Genomic DNA, 21073 nt, shown 5'->3' on the forward strand with positions numbered 1-21073 from the left:
ACACACACACACACACACACACACACACACACACACACACACACACACACACACACACACACACACACACACACACACCCAAATCAGTGTCTCATTCACAGTCTGTTTCAGTGCAGATTTCTAAGCTGTCGCTTCAATCATCTTATTTCTCCTCGTTCTTGTCTTATCATCTGCTTCCCATTGCTAATCCATCATCTGTCTATTCCACGTGCTGTCAGGATGATAGGCCTACTACTCAGTAAGACTTTTTGCTTGTTATCATCTTCAGCGTATTCGTGGTGAGTCAGCGGAGAGATACAGATACACTGTTCTGTCTACAGAACTACAGCTTATTCAAGTTTTCCAAACCAGTTTTTGGGGAGTGACGATAAAGATGCGGGAAGTACAGAAAAGTCCCATACGTATTGAAACTGATTTTACTTCACGAGTGAGTACAGTAGGATGGAGTTGGAAATGGCTCAGCAGTGCTACAAAAAAAAGTTACAACTGACAGTTTAATAACTAAAGTTTCCCTTGATTTTCCTTCCATATGGGTCAGTCAATGAAAATCAGCACGTGTGTCATGATCCTGGGTCTTCGATCAAGCGTTTTGTGTTTTGTTTTGTGTATTGTTGTGATATATTTTGGTTTTTGGTTGTGTTCTTCCTCAGTTTAATGTTTCGTCATTTCTGTCTGTGTTTTCCTCTGTGTAAAGTCCATGTTTCTCAGTCTGTGTCTTTGCATGTGTGAGTTCCTGTTTTATTTTGTAGGTCTGCGTCTCCCATCAGTGTTTCTGGTTTCGCTTCCCCTTGTCTCGTTATGTCCAATTACTCCCAGCCGTGTCTCCCTCCTGTTTCCCATTCCCTGATTGCCCTGTGTATATTTAAGCCCTGTGTTTTCTCATGGGCATTGCTGGTTCGTCTGTGTTATTTGGTGTTTTCTGGTGTGCGTTGTCGCCCTCTCTGGTTCCCCTGCATCTATCGATGGCTCCCTGCACCTCCGTTTGTGTCTCAAGGTTTCAGGTTAGCTTTATTCTTAGTTTTCCCAGTTTAGGTTTTGTCAGTTCTGTTCTTGCCACCCTCGCCTTTTGTTGATTGCTGTCCTCCTCAATAAAGCTCACTCTCATCTTAAGCTGTGCTAGCACTTTGGGTCCTTTAATAATTTACACACGACTTGCCCCGCAAACCGTGACAAAGTGAGTCCCTCCTGGCCCCCTCACAATTCACAGATTTCAATTTTAAAACCTTTTTTTGTACAACAACTGTAAAGTAATGATGCCATGCAAACCTCCATAGTGTCAAGATTTTGCAATAAGCTGTCCCTGAAGTACAAACGCCTAGGTTGAAATTTGTTTATTAATTTTTTTGCGAGGTCTTATTTTTCCCACCTTTTTTTCTTTTCTTTCTTTTTTTTAATCCTCATAACTAGTTGCTACTACTACTACTACTGTGCAAAACACTTTCTTTCTTAATATCTTCCTTTGAAGCAGTCAGACTTGCCTGTCATTTTTGTTAAGTGGTCTTTAGCAGTATTTCTCCAGGCTTTCTTAAGCTCTTTCTGAGTTTTTCCTTGGACTGCTTTTTACTCACTTTCAGTCCAGTCCTCATAGCTCACTGTTTCCAGTTGGTGTGAAAATAGAATCAGTTGGAAATTTTTGGTTCAAATCATTTTCATTATGTACAGAAGGCATCCAGACCGACACACAGCAGCCTTGAGCCATAAAACAGAGTGGAGGCTCTATCATGGTTTGGGGTTCCATTTCAGCCACTCACGTTGGGAAAAGTACCATCAGACTGACCATGCAGCACCATGTGAAAACCATCCACCATCCATCTAAACCACCATGATTGGCAACAGTTTCATTTTTCAGCATGACAGTGATCATAAATACATTGCCAATGCAGTAAAAGCATACCAGGATATAAGGAATGCAATGGAACAATAGCATTCCTTATAGTCCTCATAGCTCACTGGAAACAGTGAGCTATGAGGACTGGGCTTCCCCAAAACCCAGACCTCAAGCCATGTGTGCTCATCTTGGCAAAGAATAGTAAAGAAGGCACCCATAATCCAAAGAAGAGGGAATTATTTGATCCACTGCTGAATTTTATATATAACGCGCTTCCATTCATTTTGCACTTTTCAATAAACCACTGCAGCTATTACCTATTTTCCTACAAAATGTTAAGAAATAAGGAGTGGCTCTAGAGTTTTGCACAGCATTCTAAGTACAGGATTTCATCTCATTTCTCTTAGGGACAGCATAATTTTCTCATGTATATACCTTTTTAAAACCAATGATCGTAGTCTACTGTGGATACTACCTCAGGATTTCAGTGAAGATGAAGACTCATATCTCAAACTGATCAGTTTGTGTGTTTGATGTTTCTGGTGTTGTGAAAGAGTGGGACTTAAAAAAGAAATGATCTTATAGTGCGAAGTGTCTGTTTTTGTTGTTATGTAAACAAAGAGGAGAGAAAAAAAATGCCATGTTTGAAATAAGTGAAATTTTTTAAACACAACCCTCCGTGTGAAATCGAATTCATCACTATATGATATGCATCCCTCCTCCAGCTTCCAGCAGCATGGGTCATGGGTAATTCCGCCACTACATCTCGCCTCTCAGCAGTAAGCGTCATGTTATCAGCGAGGCAGAGGCAGCAGCAGAGGTTGGAGAAAACAGTGGTGTCAGCTGCCTACCTGTGTGTGTCAGTAATGGATTCAGATACAGGGAGTCGCACATCCCGTGCCGCCCTCTGTTATGAAAGCTCCTCACATCCAGCTGCCAAGGGCGTCCCTGCTCCTCACCCCTCCCCTCCCCCTCACTGTGCTGATAGGTTCATGCCCCCATGACTCTTCAGCAGATGAAAATAGATAAAATCATCCAGACATGGCGTGAACTGACAGTTAATGTTTGCCACACACTGATTCAGTTGAAACACAGACAGTGAGTTGAATATATTTCTATTTTTATTTGCTTCTTATTCACTTATTCAGTATTCAGCAATAGCATTTTTTTAATACTTAGCAAACTGTATAACAGACAAAACTCACACAACAGAGATAATTCTCTTACCATGCTTATTATTTGTATTCCCCAAACTTCATATTGCACTATGCTTCTACTTAAAAATAAAGTAAATATACAGTCATCACTACGCCCACACTAGCATCTAAGCAGATAAAAAAATATTACTGATACTAATTGCCGGCTTTGTTGTCATCCTAAAGAATCGCACATAAGTTTCATAATTTTATGCCAGTACCTAATAAATGTATTCACCCACACAAAAGGATGTTAAAAACCCAGCTTTAAATACAAGCTTAAAGCTTTCTGTGTGTTTCTGAGCCACTCGTAAGAAGTGGAAATGAGCTAAAAAGACAACACCAACACAGCGTCACCTGTTAATTTCTTAGCAAACGTTGGCTCATTTAAAAATCCGGCAGAGACACAGCGACGCTAACATCCGTCTGGAGATGTGTCTGCACAAGCCTGACTAACTATTCGCATTATACCCAACCGTCTTAGTCTGTTCTAGTCTCAAATAAGCACTTTTGTGGGATTAACTTTCAGATCTCATATCCTGTAGCTTTTTTTCTCATTTCAATTGACTCTTCCCATTTAGAAGTACTATAATTAGTTATATCCATACTTAAACCCATTACAAGAGCATATCATTTTTATACTTATTCAATCTGAGTACATAACCCAGCAGCTCATCAGGTACATGTATAAAGCTGAGTGTAAGGTAAAGCAAATGCAAATATTTTCACAGCACTCTCTTATTTTTGGATATTATAAAAGTGTGACTCTGGATTAGGCTTGACTGGAAGTGGACGTGCATCTTGGGTAAAAGACCCGCTCATTTTATAGTGGCATCAAGCAGACTCGTGCGGTAATGGATATCTGTGTACACAAGAAAATGGAGTTGTATTTCTGCGCCTGAAGTGTATTGCCTGGAGAGAGAACACAGTGCGTTGAATGCTTTTAAAGTGAAAACCAAGAATCCCAGGGGAGCATTTAAGCGCTGACAGCTGCTTTACATCTAGAAAATGTGGCAAAAAAAAAACTTTGTCAGTTTGCTTGAGGTTTGGTTTTTTGCTTTTTGTTTTGTTTTTTTTCTTTGCTCGTCTGATGAATAAACAAATGGCACCTCTGCTGCCATCTGCTTCTGCAGGCAACCTTTCAAACTGTCTTTGCTCAAACACTTTAGCCATGTGTTCACAGGTGCACTTAAATGAAAGCCTGAAATGAAAGGTTAATCAGGCCGTGCTTGTAATGATGATTGTGAATGAAAGTATCTGACTTTCTTTTCACCGTCCCAACATCCACAGTGAGATAGTAACAGGTCCCCCCTGCCTTCCCCAAAACTGCTTTGTAAGTTTCCCTAAAATCGCTGGTCACTTACCTGCATCTTTCACACTCCTCCAGCCCTGAGCATTCTGAAATGTGAGAAGGCTCGTTCCAGAGCGTGGAATCTCCTGAACCACCTGGCAGAATTAAGTGTTGTGTCAGCAGTATTGATCAACCACCCCTTCAACCCTCTGCAGATACATTATGGCAGTAAAAATCTCCCTTAATGTGTCTTTAATCCATGCCGACTGCCTGGCGCAAGTCCTTATTGTCTTGTAAGTGCAGTCATTATCTGTGATGTTCAGTAAATGCCCAACAGAGAGTACAGCCAAGGGTGAACTACTGTTACTCTGATGCATAGTAAAGTGAGGCATTTGTATGAGTAAATGGATTGGCATTAATTCCTTCTTAGCTGCATTTTTGGCCTGCTCAGCACTTCCTTGCAAGCTGCCAGTGGACTTCTAACTCTGCATTTAAGCCTGCTGCTGTGCATTCATATCAATGGAAGCAAGACAGACAGACAGACACACACACACACACTGCAGCAGGAGAAAGAGGGAGGAGGCATTTTTCTTCCTATGAGATGAAGGATGTTGAAGAGAGAGAATATAGAAGAAGATGTTGAGCCTCCATTATCTGGATACCCCTGCGTTCCTCTGTCAGAACTAATAGATGTTGTTTTCAAGAAGGCTCCTTTATATTGTGCATAATCTCTTTCCCTCTGTGATATCAGCACCTGTTGGAAGATATGAAAGGATCTGCGAGTGGAGACTAAGGTTTACATTTAAAACTTTCAGGGCATAGATTGATTGCTGCAGACCAGAGCTGTTCAACATCTTTGAAGAGGATGCTAGGAATAAGGTGGATTGGAAGCTGTGGCTAACTGAACCAACTGTAAAAAGAAAGATTTTACTTCTAAGGCCCTTTTTTGGTAACGATCTTGAAAAAAAATGTGTTTAATTACCCTTAAAAACTTAAAATATAATTAATAGTCTTTAATAATCAATAATGTATGTGATGTCATTATTCCTTAAACTTGATGAGTGGTATGTTGCATCATGTATTGTGTCACAACCACCCTTTGGTTAAGATGGAGATCCAGAACATTGTCCATTGAGTCTCAATAGTCCCAGCCTCACTTGAAATTTTATTGAACTTCTGCTGGAGGTGGGAATTGAAGTGCTCACCAGGACCCGCACCAGATGCTCCCAGCACAACCTCTCTAAGTCCACTATCCTCCCCCACCAACTGATACATCTCAGTTGATATCCAACTCAGGTGATCAGTTGGTAGCTCATTTCCTCACTTCACCCGAATGTCCAAAGCTTGTGGCCGCAAATCTGAAGAATATCCAGTGTTGGCAGTTCTCTGGGGGAAAATGCAAAATTAGTGATTGACCTGCACTAAGGTGTCCTGGTCTCAAATGCACTTACAAACACCCTGATGCTTGATCAGGTGTCCCTTATGGACAAACTGTGATTGGCACAAAGGCACAATAATAAAACAACACTGGAGACTACATCAAACAGGCTGTTTTTCTCAATTGCGCCCTTCCAGGTCTCGATATTATGGCCTGTGTGTGTGTCTCCAACACAAGTCTCCCAGTGGAGTACTCTCCAGTGCCCTACTCGGTAAATCCAAGAAGGCAGGGTTCTCTGAACTGTCATTCTCCACATAAGCGTAAATGACAGAACAGGAGCCAGAGCCAATTACCCCACCTAAAGGTTAGGGAAGCAACCCTCCCATCCAGTTGGGAACACCCCAAAATATAGGCAGCAAACTAAGGGGATACAAGTATACCCACCCCTGCCCACCCATCTGACGAAGGGCAATGGATGATTGGAGCACAGTCCAACTCATCTTCAGGGATCTGAAGAGGCACAGGCACAGATCATAGGCCCTGTGTTGCATGATTATATAATTATTTTCTCTTTCTCTTTACATGTGGCATTGCAGCATGCAAAATTAAAAGTACTGAAAATTAGATATTTCAAATTTGATAATTATTTAGCAATTTCTTACTATGACTTCATTATCAAAAGGCTAACAATGTTCTTATCAGTTTTGATTTTTCTGGCATAGAATTCCAAAGCTCGCCTTTCCCCTTTCACACCTACTTGAATTTGTCGAGCATTCATCTTTCTCAACGATATTCCTGCTCCTAATTCAGAGATGGAACCTTGGACACCCAACGACCGTGAATATGACTGTTAGCCACGGCACAGAGTGGAATGATTTCATTCTTGCCACCCACTGGAAAGCAATCTAGGCCTGTAATGGGAAACTCAAATAGCAAATCTGTGGGTATAAGCATGTCTTGAGAAGTCACGAGTCAGCAACAGGCTCAGTTAAGCAATGAGATAGTTTAGCAGGAGGTCAAGAGACTTACTATTAAAGGAGGGCACTTTCTTTCTTGGAGCTCTGGGTCAGTCTATTTGTCGCTGTGGTGGGTTCTCATAATGAAATGTAGAGGAGGCAATTAAGGGAAGAGCTGGAGAGGTGGAAAAGTGGAAAAAAAAGAAGAATTTATTGAATGTTTTTTAAAAAAGGAAGGGGGGAGGAGGGAGAAAGATTATGGAAAGAGGTGAAGTGTTGGTGAGATACTTTGTATAAGCCAGCAGTGAGACTTGAGTTTTAGAGGCTTGAGAACTGAACCTTCAAACAGTAAATATAAGGTTTTGGTGTCAGAAGGGAGGAAAGGGGAATCACTTTCTGCAACCACAATCTAAGGAGGTGGCACAGGGTACAATACAATTCTACTGCTCTTCTTTGTCTTCTATATGGTGCCATTCCATTGAAATGGGATGTTCCCTGCTGTTTGTTGAACAAGAGCGACACATTGCTATTCTTTTCTCAATCTTATTCGGAAATGGAAAACCATCAGTACCAGACATTATATGTATGGTGCATGTAGAAAAACAACAAGAGCTGTAAACAACTTTCTTCTCATCTCAAAGAACGCCTCCACACCACAAGATCTATCAGGGCAAATGAAAAAAAAAAGGCCTCGAGTAGACCTTCCCAAAGTGTGGGGCCCGCCCCCTAGGGGGGCGCAGAGCCATGGCAGGGGGGGCAGTATGAAAAGGAAAAAACAAAACGCTTGGATACTGCTAGCACGGGGCGCCCACAGAAACGCAAAGCAGGAGAGGAAGCATCGCTGAATATGTTTCCAAACCAACTTCATTCTAAGCCAAAGACTAGAAAATATGGTGAAGCATGTCTGCCCTTTGGTTTCACCTGCACAAGTGCCAAGGTCGCCCCTGCAGAATTGATTTTCTCTTCGTTGGGAGCAGTGCTGGGCTCTTCAAATCATGGACAAACAGTATCCCACATTCTTGATCTTTAGTTCACAAACACTTCTTGTAATGACTAAATACTCCTGACATTTTAGAGATGTTAGCTCTTTATACAATAAAGTTACAGCAGGATACAAATAACATCAGGCTGATCCTGCCACGATTTGTTCCCCCTGTCTAAATCACCAACAAACAATATCCCACAGTTGTTTATGTTTTTAAACCCATTTTGCACAGAGAGGCATTTTTTGAAAAATGTATTGATAGCAATGTTGAATATTATTACACAGAAAAAAAAGCAACTACACGTAAAATAATCACACCGTGACGCCTCTGCCTTTCTAATGGGAGGGACAGTAACTGCGTGTAAAACCTGCAGATAGTCAGATTAACATTATTTTGTCTCTATCTGCCATTCTGCAATTCATCTCATGTAAACAATAACGTGGTGCACAGCGTGACGTGAAAAAGGGCACATACCTTTGACGTTGTGTGACGAACTCTGTATTCCTCGTCCACACGTAAACGCAAAAAAGGCGTTTTAAAAATCTCAGTTTCCGGTGATTCGAAACGCCGTTTGCGTGTGGACGAAACAGCTTTTTTCAAAAATACCTGTGTAGGTGTGGACGTACCGTAAAAGATTTAGTAGTTTATTTTATTACTACCTGTAATTTATTGCAGATTACTTGTATTTGCTTAATTGTTTTACTAAATGTTTGAGGTGTAAAATAAACCGCAATGGAGCAAAATATGGGTGTGTGTGGTTGGAGGATGTGTTAGTGCGTGTGCGTGCGTGCGTGCGTGCGCGGGGGGGACATTTTTCTTGTAAGACAAAGGGGGGCCCAGCAAAAAAAGTTTGGGAGCCACTGGCCTAGAGCAAGATGTACCTCCAGAGAAAAGTATACAGCCAAGTCCTGTCTTTTAGCACTCCAGTATACCGAAGATGAAACCACACCCACCTGTCACTGAAAAGCTGATGTGTTCTTAATTATACATAACGTTAAGCCTCAATATAATTAAAAGGGGTGAATTGTGTAAATGTTCACTTTCCATACAGCTGCCATGAACAGGCAAATAATTAGCTGTAGAGACTGTAACAGTTTTTTTAATAATAGGCTATAAACATGTGCTCTAAAAGTGGCCGCTCTAACACGTACTTTATGGTAATTGAGTCACATTTAGTGCCTCAAGTAGTCACTTGATGAAGTGTAGTTTTCAGCAATTGCATAGCAACTTAATTTTTCAGCCTCAGAGGTTTCTCATTTTATTATACTGCATTGTTTTAAATGGGAATCACTGACAGGTATTGCTTTAATTTTGGGGGGCTGGTACTGTGTTTCACTCAAGACAGCAAAATCTTACACTAATCTTATTCTTGTTATAATATCGGTTTATTACAGTATATTTAACTTTATCAGTCCTGCTTAAAGGCTTTTTTTTTAAAGAAAGTCCAATAGGTTTTTTTCACATTTTCATTCAGCTGTTGGACTGGATTCCACCCATTTACTCATTAACACACTATTACCAGTAAGCATGAGCAAAAGTTCTGGATTAAAAGTTTTAGTGTTGGCTTAATTCATCCAGCTATTTCTTGACAGGAATTAAAATACTGGAGGCAACTTGAAACCGAGGCTTGTGTTTTGGAAAGAAAACTACTGCCTTCAGTCATACAGCACGCCCACTCCCAGTGAAGCCCCCTCATCTTTGGAAGTCATTAGTTCGACAGGCAGGCGGCATTATGCTGATGGCGGTGAAATGATAATTAGAGTTGGAGATAGATTGAGTCAATATAAGTGTAATTAATTTTTAAGTGTGAGGTTTATTAGTACAGAGGCGATCAGGCCACTAATGAGGGCCTGATAGAACTTCTTAAATAGTGCAACCAGATTAATAGCTTCTGGCAGTAGAATCTACTTTTATTTATTTGCTGCATTTGTTTGTATATTTAGGCCAACACTGGGTTGATCATTTGTGCTGACAAATGAGCTTTCTGTGTATTCATAAACCAAATGGAGACAAGCTGCTGCACAGATTACACACAGATATTACACTCACATACCCTATGTCTGTGACTTTAAATAGATTTTTTTTCTGCCCATTAAGGCTCATCTTTTTAATCGTGTCATTAATTAAGCTTAGAAATACTTAATGAACTTGCTCAATTAAGTCTGCCCTCTTTTTTGGTTTAATCCTCGCTTTAAGCACTGACTAACTGTCCTCTCTCCCTGCACCCACCCTTTACATCTGTTTTGTGGAGGATATTTCTCTGCCAGCGCTCCTCAGACATACTCTTCTCCTTTGTGTTGGTGCTTCACAGTGTGTACACTCGTTGAACAAAATACAGCCATTTCCGCTGCTAGCCTGCTTCTAGGAAAAGGCTGTAAGAATGTTGGGAACACATGCACTCACATGAGAGATTTCCAAATCACTGCTAAATGAGGAGCAGTTACTTTAATTATTTTAGATTCTTCCTTGTGGACATGGTTTGCAGACCGATGACCTCTAGTGTTAGTGAAAAAATGATTCTCTTTTAAACCCTGTGATAGTGTTATACTAATATTAATCAGGAATTTACCCTGATATATACCAAGAATTAATTAGGCCAAGAATTAATTAGGCCAAGAATTAATTTTCAATCCACTGATCACTGTTTACAAATGCTGGTGGTTTATTATTAAAAAAAAATCTAATAAAAGGCTAAAACATCTGATGATAGCTGTGATTGCATTCCAGCAAATAGCATCCTGGACCAAACTCAATTCATTTGAACTGAATCAGCTACACCAGCAGAACACCAATGAATTCTCACATTGCCTCGCCACATAACCCCAGACCACAGTAGGCCATCTAATCAGTACTGACCTTTCATGGAAAACAACGCCATATTATCAGTATAGGCCAGGAAGAACTGTAAAATCTAATAAGCTACCAGTATCTAAAACAAATGCAACCTCACTGCATTAGAAAAACTAAGAACAGTTTACTTCAGATAGCTAAAGCAGGCAACCTGTTCATTGTGAGTGCCAGTAAGCAGTACTAAATGAATTAGTTCAACTGGCGTTTATGGCATAATTAACAAATTCATTTAGTATGACTCGCTCTGAAAAATCAAGTCATTCAAAGTGCTGTGACCTCACAATGAACAAGCTGCCTTAACTGACGCAAACTTAAATGAAGGTAAAACGTTTGCATATATCTTTAATAAGTGTCAGCAACTTATGACGTCTGTCAAGGAGGTTGTGTTTTTGTAGTCTTTGCGTGTCACTGGTAATCTGTAAATGCAATAGCTCAAAAAGTTTTAAAGGAAATTCTGATGAAACTTTGTAGGGGTGTAGAGTGGGGTCATATTAGTAAATCTATTAAAATTTGACATGCATCCATCAAGGTCTTCAGGGTCAACTTAAAAAGCCTTATAACTTGTATGTGTTGCCAACATATAGAAAGAACCAATGTAAAGATTTTAAATATGATGTCAAATTTGACCTCTGACCTTTCCTTCAAGGTAAATACATGATCTTAAGGCCAACAATAATATAATACCGTAATAATCATATATATAATCTTCTTTGGTTTTGATAACATATAGGCATATAGGGAATGATTTATGGGGATAATAAATGTCACGTTACTTTGGACCTCTGTGTCTTGTCCAAGGTCAAATGAGGTCAAAATTCTTATAAAATCTCTTTTATCTTTAAAACTATACTTAAAATCCTACTGCCTTTGTTTTATGATACTCATATATGGGGATTATAAACATAGCATTATAGTTTGCTGCCAAATATCATGTCACGTTAAGCCTCTGACTTCACTTTCCTATTTCACGTCTGCTTTTCTTTCAAGTTGACCCCAAAATGTGTTATACATCTAAAGAAATTATAGTATTCAAGCAGGGCTTTTTTGAAACAGTCGTGTCAATCTTTTTGCAGGGCACTGGCAAATGATCAGAGTTTGCATGTAAGCACTTGTGTTATATTCTTGCTTGGCACCGTGGTGGAAAAGTTATCATAATGACCAAGCACAAAAAAAAAGAAGTGAGGCAGAAATTCAGTACGTGCTAGGATTTTATCACATTGAGGAACAACAGCAGCTCAGGTGGTGCTGCAGGTTGTCCTTGACACAGATCTCATCCTGATGTTCAGGTCAGCTCCTTGCACAGTTGCCATGTGTGTGAGTGGTTGAAACTGTAAAGTGTTCCTGCTGTTATGTTAATAGATAGATGTGCTAACGTGAAATCGGCCCCATTTGCTAGTCGCACATAATAAGAACACATATTTTCCTTGCTGCATTTTGTCCCTTTGCTGTCCAATAGTCAGTAAAAGTGCATGCATCCACTGAAGGATACAGTAGAATTTTTAGTGCCATCTGGTTACTGGTTCTTTAAACGTGTTTCACTTTCCTCAGTCGCTAACTTGGTCTGATTTTCTGAACTGTACAGTAAATGTGCTGTAAAGCTTAAAAGGCAAAAGACAGTCATTTATCCGTTGCTCGTAACAAATTGCAAAAAAATGCAACTTTCTCCTTAAAAGGCAACACAATGTTCAGCCATCCTCCCAGAAATTTGATAGTTTTACAGCTTTATAAATTAGCTGCCTTTTACATGACCACTTGAAAGCACACTTTTCTCTCAGATATAAATCTGAGGCAAGGTTACAGTTTTGATCTGTCTTTTTTTTGTCTTCTTTATAATGAACAAACACTGCAGCATAAAAACCACCATTTCTAAGCCCGTGTGAATGGTGAGCGTGAGTAGTCCCTCCCAAAACTGTTAACGCATCTTGTAAAGATAGTCAGGGGAGCTTTTTGTAGCGTGTAATGCTTTTACAACATCACAAAAACCGCAGGATTTCAAAGGCTTTTCTGTGGCTGTGCTATTCGGGTCACAGAGGGGGGAAAACACAAAAAACTGAACTAATACATTTTTGGTTTCTCTTTCTAGCCTTCTGTGAGGAGGGATGCCGAAGCGGCGGGACCTGTGTGTCTCCCAACACGTGTGTCTGTCCCTCGGGATTCACGGGACACCGCTGTGAGACAGGTAAGACCTGAGGACATCACCTGACCCCACACCTCTCATCTGTCCAGTTTGTTCAGCCGTCTGTCCCAATTAAAATCTGACACGAGCATCACGTTGTTTTTATTGACTTTCAGGAATGACATCGGCAGGATGGTCATTAGATGTTTTCTTTTCCTACTTCACTCTACACACCTACACACACCTACACACACCTACACACACACACACACACACATTTTCATGCTCTGGCTTTAAAGTGTTGTTTAAATTGGACACTGCAGAGATTGAAGCTCCCAAGAGAGTCATAGAAAGAGTCAGCTAATTGTTCCCTACCTTCCTCTTCTCCTTCCTTCCACCTTCTTCCTTTCTCCCTCTCCTTTTTTACTCTCCCCATCATTTCCCCCAGTTGTCCTTCCTCCTTTCTTTTCTTTCTTTTCATTTTCTCCTCCTTTGTCTTCTAACTTCTCTCGTTTCTCCTTCCTTATGTCTTTTTCCAGTTTTATAAGCTACTTCTCTTTACCTCTTTTGCTTCCTTTCATCCTCTGCCCTCCTTCCCTGACCTCTTCTTGGCCCTCCTCTGCTTGCTCATTTTCTCCTTTCCTCCTCCACCCTTGTCCTTGTCTTTCTTTTTACCCCCCCTTCCATTTTCTCCCCAGATTCTGTTCTTGCTTTCCCCTTGTTCTTTTTATTCCTATTAGCTTACTCCTTTACCTCTCTTGTCCATCTATCTCTACTTACACAACCTCTGTCTTCCTCTCGCTCCTGTCCCATCCTCCCCTATGCCATTAAACCTCCCGTCTCTGTGGTCTAATTTCGCTGAAGTGATCAACCTGCTCACATGGAGCACAGGAGTCACGGGTCAGCTATTTGTAGCATGTTGCCATGGTTTCTCTTTAGATAGGTCAGACAAAACCTTCATATTTTTACATATTGAATACATCATTTGTGCTGCTGTCAGTCAGCCTCCTAATATGTAAGTGTAATGCAGAGGAAGATTCTCTTTGCTGTTTTATTTTGTGTGTGTGTTATCTTCATCACACATTTTAGACCAGCACCAGTGTCTTGAAATTAAATCCACACTGTGCATATTGAACTGATCAGACTTAATTAGGCTGTATAGCACATCTTCATTAGGAGGGAAAAATCTATGGGCATGATAATTTAACTCATTCCAAGTCTGATCTCAGAAAGCAGCCTAACTCTGAAGGCTCCAAACTGTAGTCAGCTACTCATGAGGATAACCAATCAATTAAAAATAAAAGTTTCAAGACCAGACAAGAAAGAAAGGTATCGTGCTTGAAATCATGAAAGACAGAGACACTATTGGTTTGATTTCAAATGTTCATAAGGCTTAATTTGTTTCCTGCACTGGGTCTCCCCTGGTGACGACCAGTCTGCTGTTTCCAGCTTAAAAATCGATCCCATGTTCTTTTAGGACACGTCTCTCCCTGCGATGCTCTGATCCAGAGTATACCCTTACTGTTTGGTCAAACATCATTCTCAGATACTCCCTGAAGATTGTGAATCAAATGAAAAAAACAAAACAAAAAACATACACTTTATGAGCCAAATGTCTCAGTACACACCTGTGTAGCATCCAATCATTTGTTCAAACAAGAGGAGGCAAGACGTGTTTCCAGGTTTAGAGAGAAAGGGGACTGTGCTGTGTCATACATCTATACGCTGTACCACAGCTTAAAGTCTGGACCTCATTAAACATGTAAGGCAGGCTTAAATTTCTACATGCAGATACAGATACTCGGGTTGCAAAGACACCGGAAGGTAAGTTACACAAAAGAGAGACATCACTGTGTGACACAGACTGATCCTCCACTTTTTTCTCTCAAATTCATAACAATCATGAATCTACTAAAAGAATAACTTCCATCTCTATGACCTAACCACAGATCTGAAAAGGAATGTAAACGGAAATTCAAATAATATTGCCTGCAACATGTTTTTTTATCAGCTCTGATTTCGATGTTACATAAAATTACTGAAATATAAATTTCCACATTTAATCCATCGTCTGCTATAAGAGCACAGAATGGCTTTAAGAGCATATGGAAGTAGCTGGGCACACATTCGATGATATGCAGAAATGGACAGCTGGTTAATGGGATGAAAGGTCTTGCAGGTCCGAAATGCCGAAACATGATTTATTTTCACTACATTTTAGTGTATTGACCATGAATAATTTTGTCTCTATAATATTGAACTTTACTCAGTTTCTCTATGGACTCTATTATATTCAATTGTTAATCAAATCAGTGTTTTTAATTTAGTTTCATTCATCAGTGGTATGAAGAAAACAGTTTGATTGTTAAGGTATATCATTATGAATTGTTTGAAACATGCAATTTTTCTATGTAGAGTCATTTAAATGTTCTATTGGAGGTGCACGTGAGAAGGCTTTTCTTTTTGGGGGGGATAGCCATGCAGGAGGTAGGACATAGGACGGCCGCTCGTGCGATGCAAATTACTTGCAGTGTTCTGAAATAGGCACAAATCAACACAATTAGACATCACACAGACGTTGTACTGGGGGGCTGGCAGGTTAAAGACTGTTTAACTCTTTTCCCCATAAAGACATTTGACAACAATGCTAATGAGCGTCCAAGGGGGAAAGTGTTTAACGGTCTTTAACCTGCCAGCTCCCCAGGACAAAGTCTGTGTGATGTCTAACAGTGCTGATTTGTGCCTGTGTGAAAACAGTGCAGGTAATTTGCAGCTCGCCAGTGGTCGTCCTTTAAGTTTTAGTTGATTCTGCGTATAGTATTCATATTAAGAAAACATAAACAAATGCAAAGTCCATTGAAAGTACTATCCCTGAAAAAATATAAAGACAGTATGAAATAATCTCAGATTTCATGTACATACTGTACCCGAACAGGAAGCGGTAGAAAAAAAGGGAAAAGCTTTGCTCTCATTTGGAACAAATTCTTCTTGCTTTTATTGACTAAGGTGGTTGCTGGATTGTGTGACTTTGGAATTGAGTGCATAACAATGTTTGTTCTATCTAAAAGGTTTGGGGAAAAAAGACTCATCTTTGTATAATAAGGACAGTTCTCTACCTGCAGGTTATAAAAACCTGGCAGTCCTTTGAATGTTTTTTATGTTTTGTTTTTTTTCTCACCAGCCTCAGCTGTGTGGGTGTAAAGTTTGCTTCGTCCCAGTTTCGGCCTTTTGAGTCTCTAGCTTTGTGCTACATATTTGTCATGTTCCATCACTGGCACTCGCCTGTGGTGTTCTCTGAGCTTAAAGAGTCAGTCCATCTTTAACTTGAATTTTTTGACTTTGTGTTCATGTCATTCATCCTTAAATTTTTACAAATGCATTTTGAAATAAAATACCTTCGTCTATGCCCAAATTTCTCTCCTGACTGAAGTCAGTGTAGTTTTGATTCACTGCTCCTTCTTCTGGAATTCGTTTGATTAAAATTATTAAATTAACCCTTGCTGCTTTTGCATCAGGAGATATATTCCAGATTTTATCGCATTTTTAGTCACATTTTTTTTTATAATTTACTCCTCTCACAGCCAAATCTTCAGCTTCAGATTTTCATCTTCAGTGAGTTAACGGCAAACAAAGTCACCACCTGTCTCATTTAAATTATTAACTTATTTTCCAACCCCTTAAATTTGTAGCTAAGGAGGAAAAAAAAACCTATGATTTCCTGTAATTCTTGGCTCTGAAGATTTGAATCATTGATCTGGTAATCGGCAGTCATTAGCATGCAGGGCATGTTTTGAAAGGCAATCAGGCAGAAACTAATTAACTCCCCTATTAACAGCATCAAATATCTATCAGTTAATTAACGTGGCAGTGAAGCTTCACAGCCGTGTTCTCCAAGAATGCAATATTATATGCAATATTATACAGTATCTCACAAAAGTGAGTACACCCCTCACATTTTTTAAAATATTTTGATCTTTTCATGGGACAACACTGAAGATATGACACTTTGATACAATGTAGTTAGTATACAGCTTGTATAACAGTGTAAATTTGCTGTCACCTTAAAATAGCTCAACATACAGCCATTACTGTCTAAACCATTGGAAACAAAAGTGAGTACTCCCCTAAGCTACATTCACACACTGGTAGCTTGTCATCACCAGTGTGTGAATGTGTGTGTGAATGGGTGGATGACTGGATATGTAAAGCGCTTTGGGGTCCTTAGGGACTAGTAAAGCGCTATATAAATACAGGCCATTTACCATTTAAGTGAAAATGTCCAAATTGTGCCCAAAGTGTCAATTTTTTTTAATTCAATTTAATTCACTTTTATTTATATAGCGCCAAATCACAACAACAGTTGCCTCAAGGTATTTTATATTGTAAGGTAGACCCTACAATAATGTTTGGCAACAATTATTTTCCAACACTGCCTTAACTTTGTTGGCCATGGAGTTCACTAGAGTTTTACAGGGTGACACTGCAGTCCTCTTCCACTCCTCCATGATGACATCATGGAGCTGGTGGATGTTAGAGCCCTTGCACTCCTCCACCTTCCATTTGAGGATGCCCCACAGATGCTCAATAGGGTTTAAGTCTGGAGACATGCTTGGCCAGTCAAGTACCTTTACCCTCAGTTTATTTAGCAAGGCACTGGTTTTTTTGGAGGTGTGTTTGGGGTTGTTATCATGTTGGAGTACTGTCCTTTGGCCCAGTTTCTTCAGAATGTCACAGACAGTGTTGGCCAAGTTACCTGAAAAAGGTAATTAGTTACTTTATTACTTAGTTGCTTAGTTACTTTTTTAAAACTTTTTTTAAACATTTAATATTAACATTGGAGCACGTTTGTTCAAAGGCTGTCTGCCTTTCCAGTATTCAGCTTTCAAGAACTACATCTTACTTGACAAAATCTCCTTTTGTGAAGCAGTGTTTGCAGCGTCTGAAGCTCATTATTATCTCTGAATCCATTCTTTATAAGAGAAATATTCCGAGTTGAAACTCCGGCTGAAGTTGAATCGGTAAACATTTGAAGAAGCTCTTAAAGTCTGTGAAATTAATCTTCCATGTGAAGACACCTTAAATGTAAATGACAAGAGGAGTGAGAAGTGTCGGCTGCAATCTCACTGTTCAGAATGAGTGAAGTATTTTCTGATCTCCAACATTATATTGCTATTTCAGTTCTGTTTGTTCCTTTAACTGTATCCCCATTCACCTCTGCGACCGTTTCACAGCCTCAAAACTCAAAGTATATGCTATTGTAAATGATTTTTTTTAAAGATGGAAACAGTGGATGTAGGGAGGAAAGATGGAGATAAAATACTTTCATGTCCTTACAGTGCTGTCTGGGTTGCTGGAGTTTCCCCTAGAAGACTTGCCATAGGCAACGTGTAAGAGGAGTGCAGAGGGTTCTTGTTTTACCTCTGTGCATGACATATTCTCTGTCACTGCATTTCATTCTCAATCTGTCTACCCATCTGTTGAACTCTCTTAGTATCTGTCTCTGTTTCTCATGTACATCTGTCTCTATCTTCTGACGCCACTCCTAACTCGCTCTCTGTTGCCCTCCCCTTCTGTGCAATAACGTTGCTCCACTGACACTCGTCTGTATACTGTAGCTCAATGAGAGGTTGAAAACATCTAAATATAAAGCCAGCGGGAAAAGAGATGATCTTACTGCTGATCTTTTCATCTTCTCCCACGTTGATGTGTTCTTCAGGGCTGCCTGTCTTTCTCCAGTGGGCTTACATAGCTGCCACTGATCCACATTTGGACCACTCTGATTTTACTTTCTGAAAGTCTTTACACCAAAGGAGTCAAAAACATAACAGCCGGCCTAGGAATGAACTCCCACTTCATATATATTCAACTTCATTGTCAAAAATAGCATAGTTTGAGTATGTAATGTACTAGAGTATGTTCTGCTGGAACAGAGCTGACAACTTCTGTTGTCAACAGTGTGACTTTATAAGAGAAGCAGCAGAAACAGCTGTGGGTGAAAACCAACCATGCCAGTGTCACTATTCAAGGTTTATGGTCCAATATCTCCTAAACGTTACATTAACCTCAAAACAACACATGAGGATTAGGTTAAATTAGCTAGAACTGAACCCCCGCCATTCATACTGAAGCCTCATTTTGAATAAATCACTGTAATGATTACATGATGAGGACTTTTTCTGGAGTGTTTTCACAAAATTATTGATTCAGACTTAAATGTTATTTAGGAAACAACTTTGGCAATTAATGCTTCATGATCGCCAGACATTGCTGAGCAATCACATTTTGCCTTTGGTACATTTAGGGTTAAAAGATGCTGGCATCTAAGTAAGACAAGTCTGTACACATGCAGGTAATATATAACTACAGTGATTTTATTTAAATGTGGCTTCTGGGTGTGCTGTAATGAAGTCAGGAAAAAAGAAGAAAAAACTACAATAAATGCAACCATTTCCAAATTGCTGACATCTGACAGTTAAGAAGTATCAGTATTAGTAGCAGTACAGGACAATGTAAAGTTAGCAAGTTAAACCACTTAACAGTTTAATTGGGTGAGTATGCTGACTGCTGAACCACTGCTGAACCTTGCACCCTTGTACACCAGACAGTTACAGCGGTTGACAGGTTCGATTTTTCCTTAGCGCCTCGCACCCTTTACATAGGGACTTTTAGTTCCTTTGGGTGAAGGTTTCTGGTCACAAGCAAAGCGATGAGCAAATTATAACTTTGTGTCTTCATGGGTGACATCATGCTCAAAATCATGATCATTATTAGTGCTTGTTTTCGGTATTTTGTGCTATGCTTGTTTATCATCTGTTGTGTATTATGCATGTTAGGTTGGCTGACTCACGACTACAGAACTAATTACCAACGGGTACAAATAAAGTAACCTGAACATGAACTTGTTTAGAAGTGCACACATGGACAGCTGTGAGCACCAAGGATGAGTAGTTGTTGTTATTATGCTATTTCCAACCTCACCTGGAGTTCCCCTGGAGAGCAGATGTATAGTTGATGCCATTGTAGCGTGGTGTCTGCATGAACGGGGATTACATTGAGCCTTGCAGTCACACTACGTTCACATAATTTATATTACTCAAACCCGCGGGCTTGCAGAATATAAACTACAACACAGCAGTTCTTTAAGTGACAGGCTAAGCTCTTGTGTGGTCAGTCCACTGCTCCCTTAATCCAACATGCTGTTAGCTTTAAGCACCGTTACTGGTCACGGACCATCAGGCAGCAATGAACACAAACTCTGGTTGTCGTCTCTGTCTAAGGACACATTAATGTTAATGCGCCATGTGACATTTTCCATGATGTTGTGTTAGTAGGTTAGTAGGGCTGGAATAGCTGTAATTATGGAAAGCTCAAGAGGCCAGAGGATTCTCTCAAGTGCTTTGGGATTATTTTAACTACAGTATGTTTGGGTTAATTCCAAGTTTTCTATCTGAGCTAAAGTGCACAGCTCTTCACAATCTGTGTTGTCATAAAGTTCTCATTACTCACCGGGAACATCCACACTGGGCAGAAGTGAACTTGTTTGTATTGTAATAGAAGGAAACAGAAGGAAACATGAAATGCAGTCTGCTCTTTTTTTCTTTTTGTAGCTATAACAAAGATTTATGGGGTATATTTATGTGTGTACTCCAGCATATTGCAACTCATACAAGGTCATCTGTCCACTTCACTTCCACAGACAAAGAGAATGGAAGGCTTCCCACACTAAAGCATACTTGTAGACACACAAGAGCTTCAATATAGCTTTGTAAACTAGTGTACTGAGCATCAGGAAATATTGAGTGTGCGCAAATGAAATCAGGTTTTATTATAGTTAAATAAAAAAACTTGTTAGGCAGGTGATGGATGGCATGTTAAATAATGTGTGCTTCCCATAAAAACAACCACAGAGACCTGATTTTTCTTTGTTTACAATTGCTTCTGTGAGGGAGAAGAGTCTAAATTTCTTGGGAATGGAGCAAAGGTCCTAAACTGTAGGACAGGCTAATTCTGAGCTATGGCTAGGATTACATAGTTTAAAAGGTTCTTGTTAAAACCTGCTAAAGGGGATAAGTTACCTTCCCTGCTTACTGTCTAAAATCTAAACCTGCACTGACTAGAAATAGCAAAGGATTTGGGCAATTCCCCGGGGCAACAGTTCACACAGAGGTAATGTGTCTGTGAATGCCATGGAGACAAATATGATGAGCTGGCGATATTTGGTAAAATATTATCTATTACAGATTGTGTGTTTGTCTTAAGTCAAATGTTTGTTTTCTATGGGATTTTGTTTATTTATTTATTTATTGCCAGTAAACCTCTTAAGGAACTCTCAAGCAAAGCCAGCCAACTTTGAGGTGATGCTGTCTTTTCACAGATATAGATCCAGTTGCTGAATAAAGAGGCTCTTACCAAAATTTGGATCTGCTCTAGAACATACATTTAAAGAGACAGAAGCTATCACACAGAGGCTAA

The 21073-nt window shown here is 39.8% G+C and overlaps 1 protein-coding gene across 1 annotated transcript in view; it reads left to right on the plus strand.

Annotated features, from left to right (window-relative positions):
- The window catches only part of LOC102194467 (protein kinase C-binding protein NELL1), a 304806-nt gene that overhangs the window by 252045 nt on the left and 31688 nt on the right, over window positions 1-21073 (plus strand). The window contains exon 15 of the mRNA XM_005744402.1: window positions 12569-12664. Within this exon, the coding sequence (XP_005744459.1) occupies window positions 12569-12664 (96 nt within the window). The remainder of the gene's footprint in view (window positions 1-12568; window positions 12665-21073) is intronic.

Source organism: Pundamilia nyererei, unplaced genomic scaffold (genome assembly GCF_000239375.1).
Source record: "Pundamilia nyererei isolate P.nyererei 1_Seehausen unplaced genomic scaffold, PunNye1.0 scaffold00143, whole genome shotgun sequence".
In the NCBI taxonomy this organism is placed as follows: Eukaryota; Metazoa; Chordata; class Actinopteri; order Cichliformes; family Cichlidae; genus Pundamilia; species Pundamilia nyererei.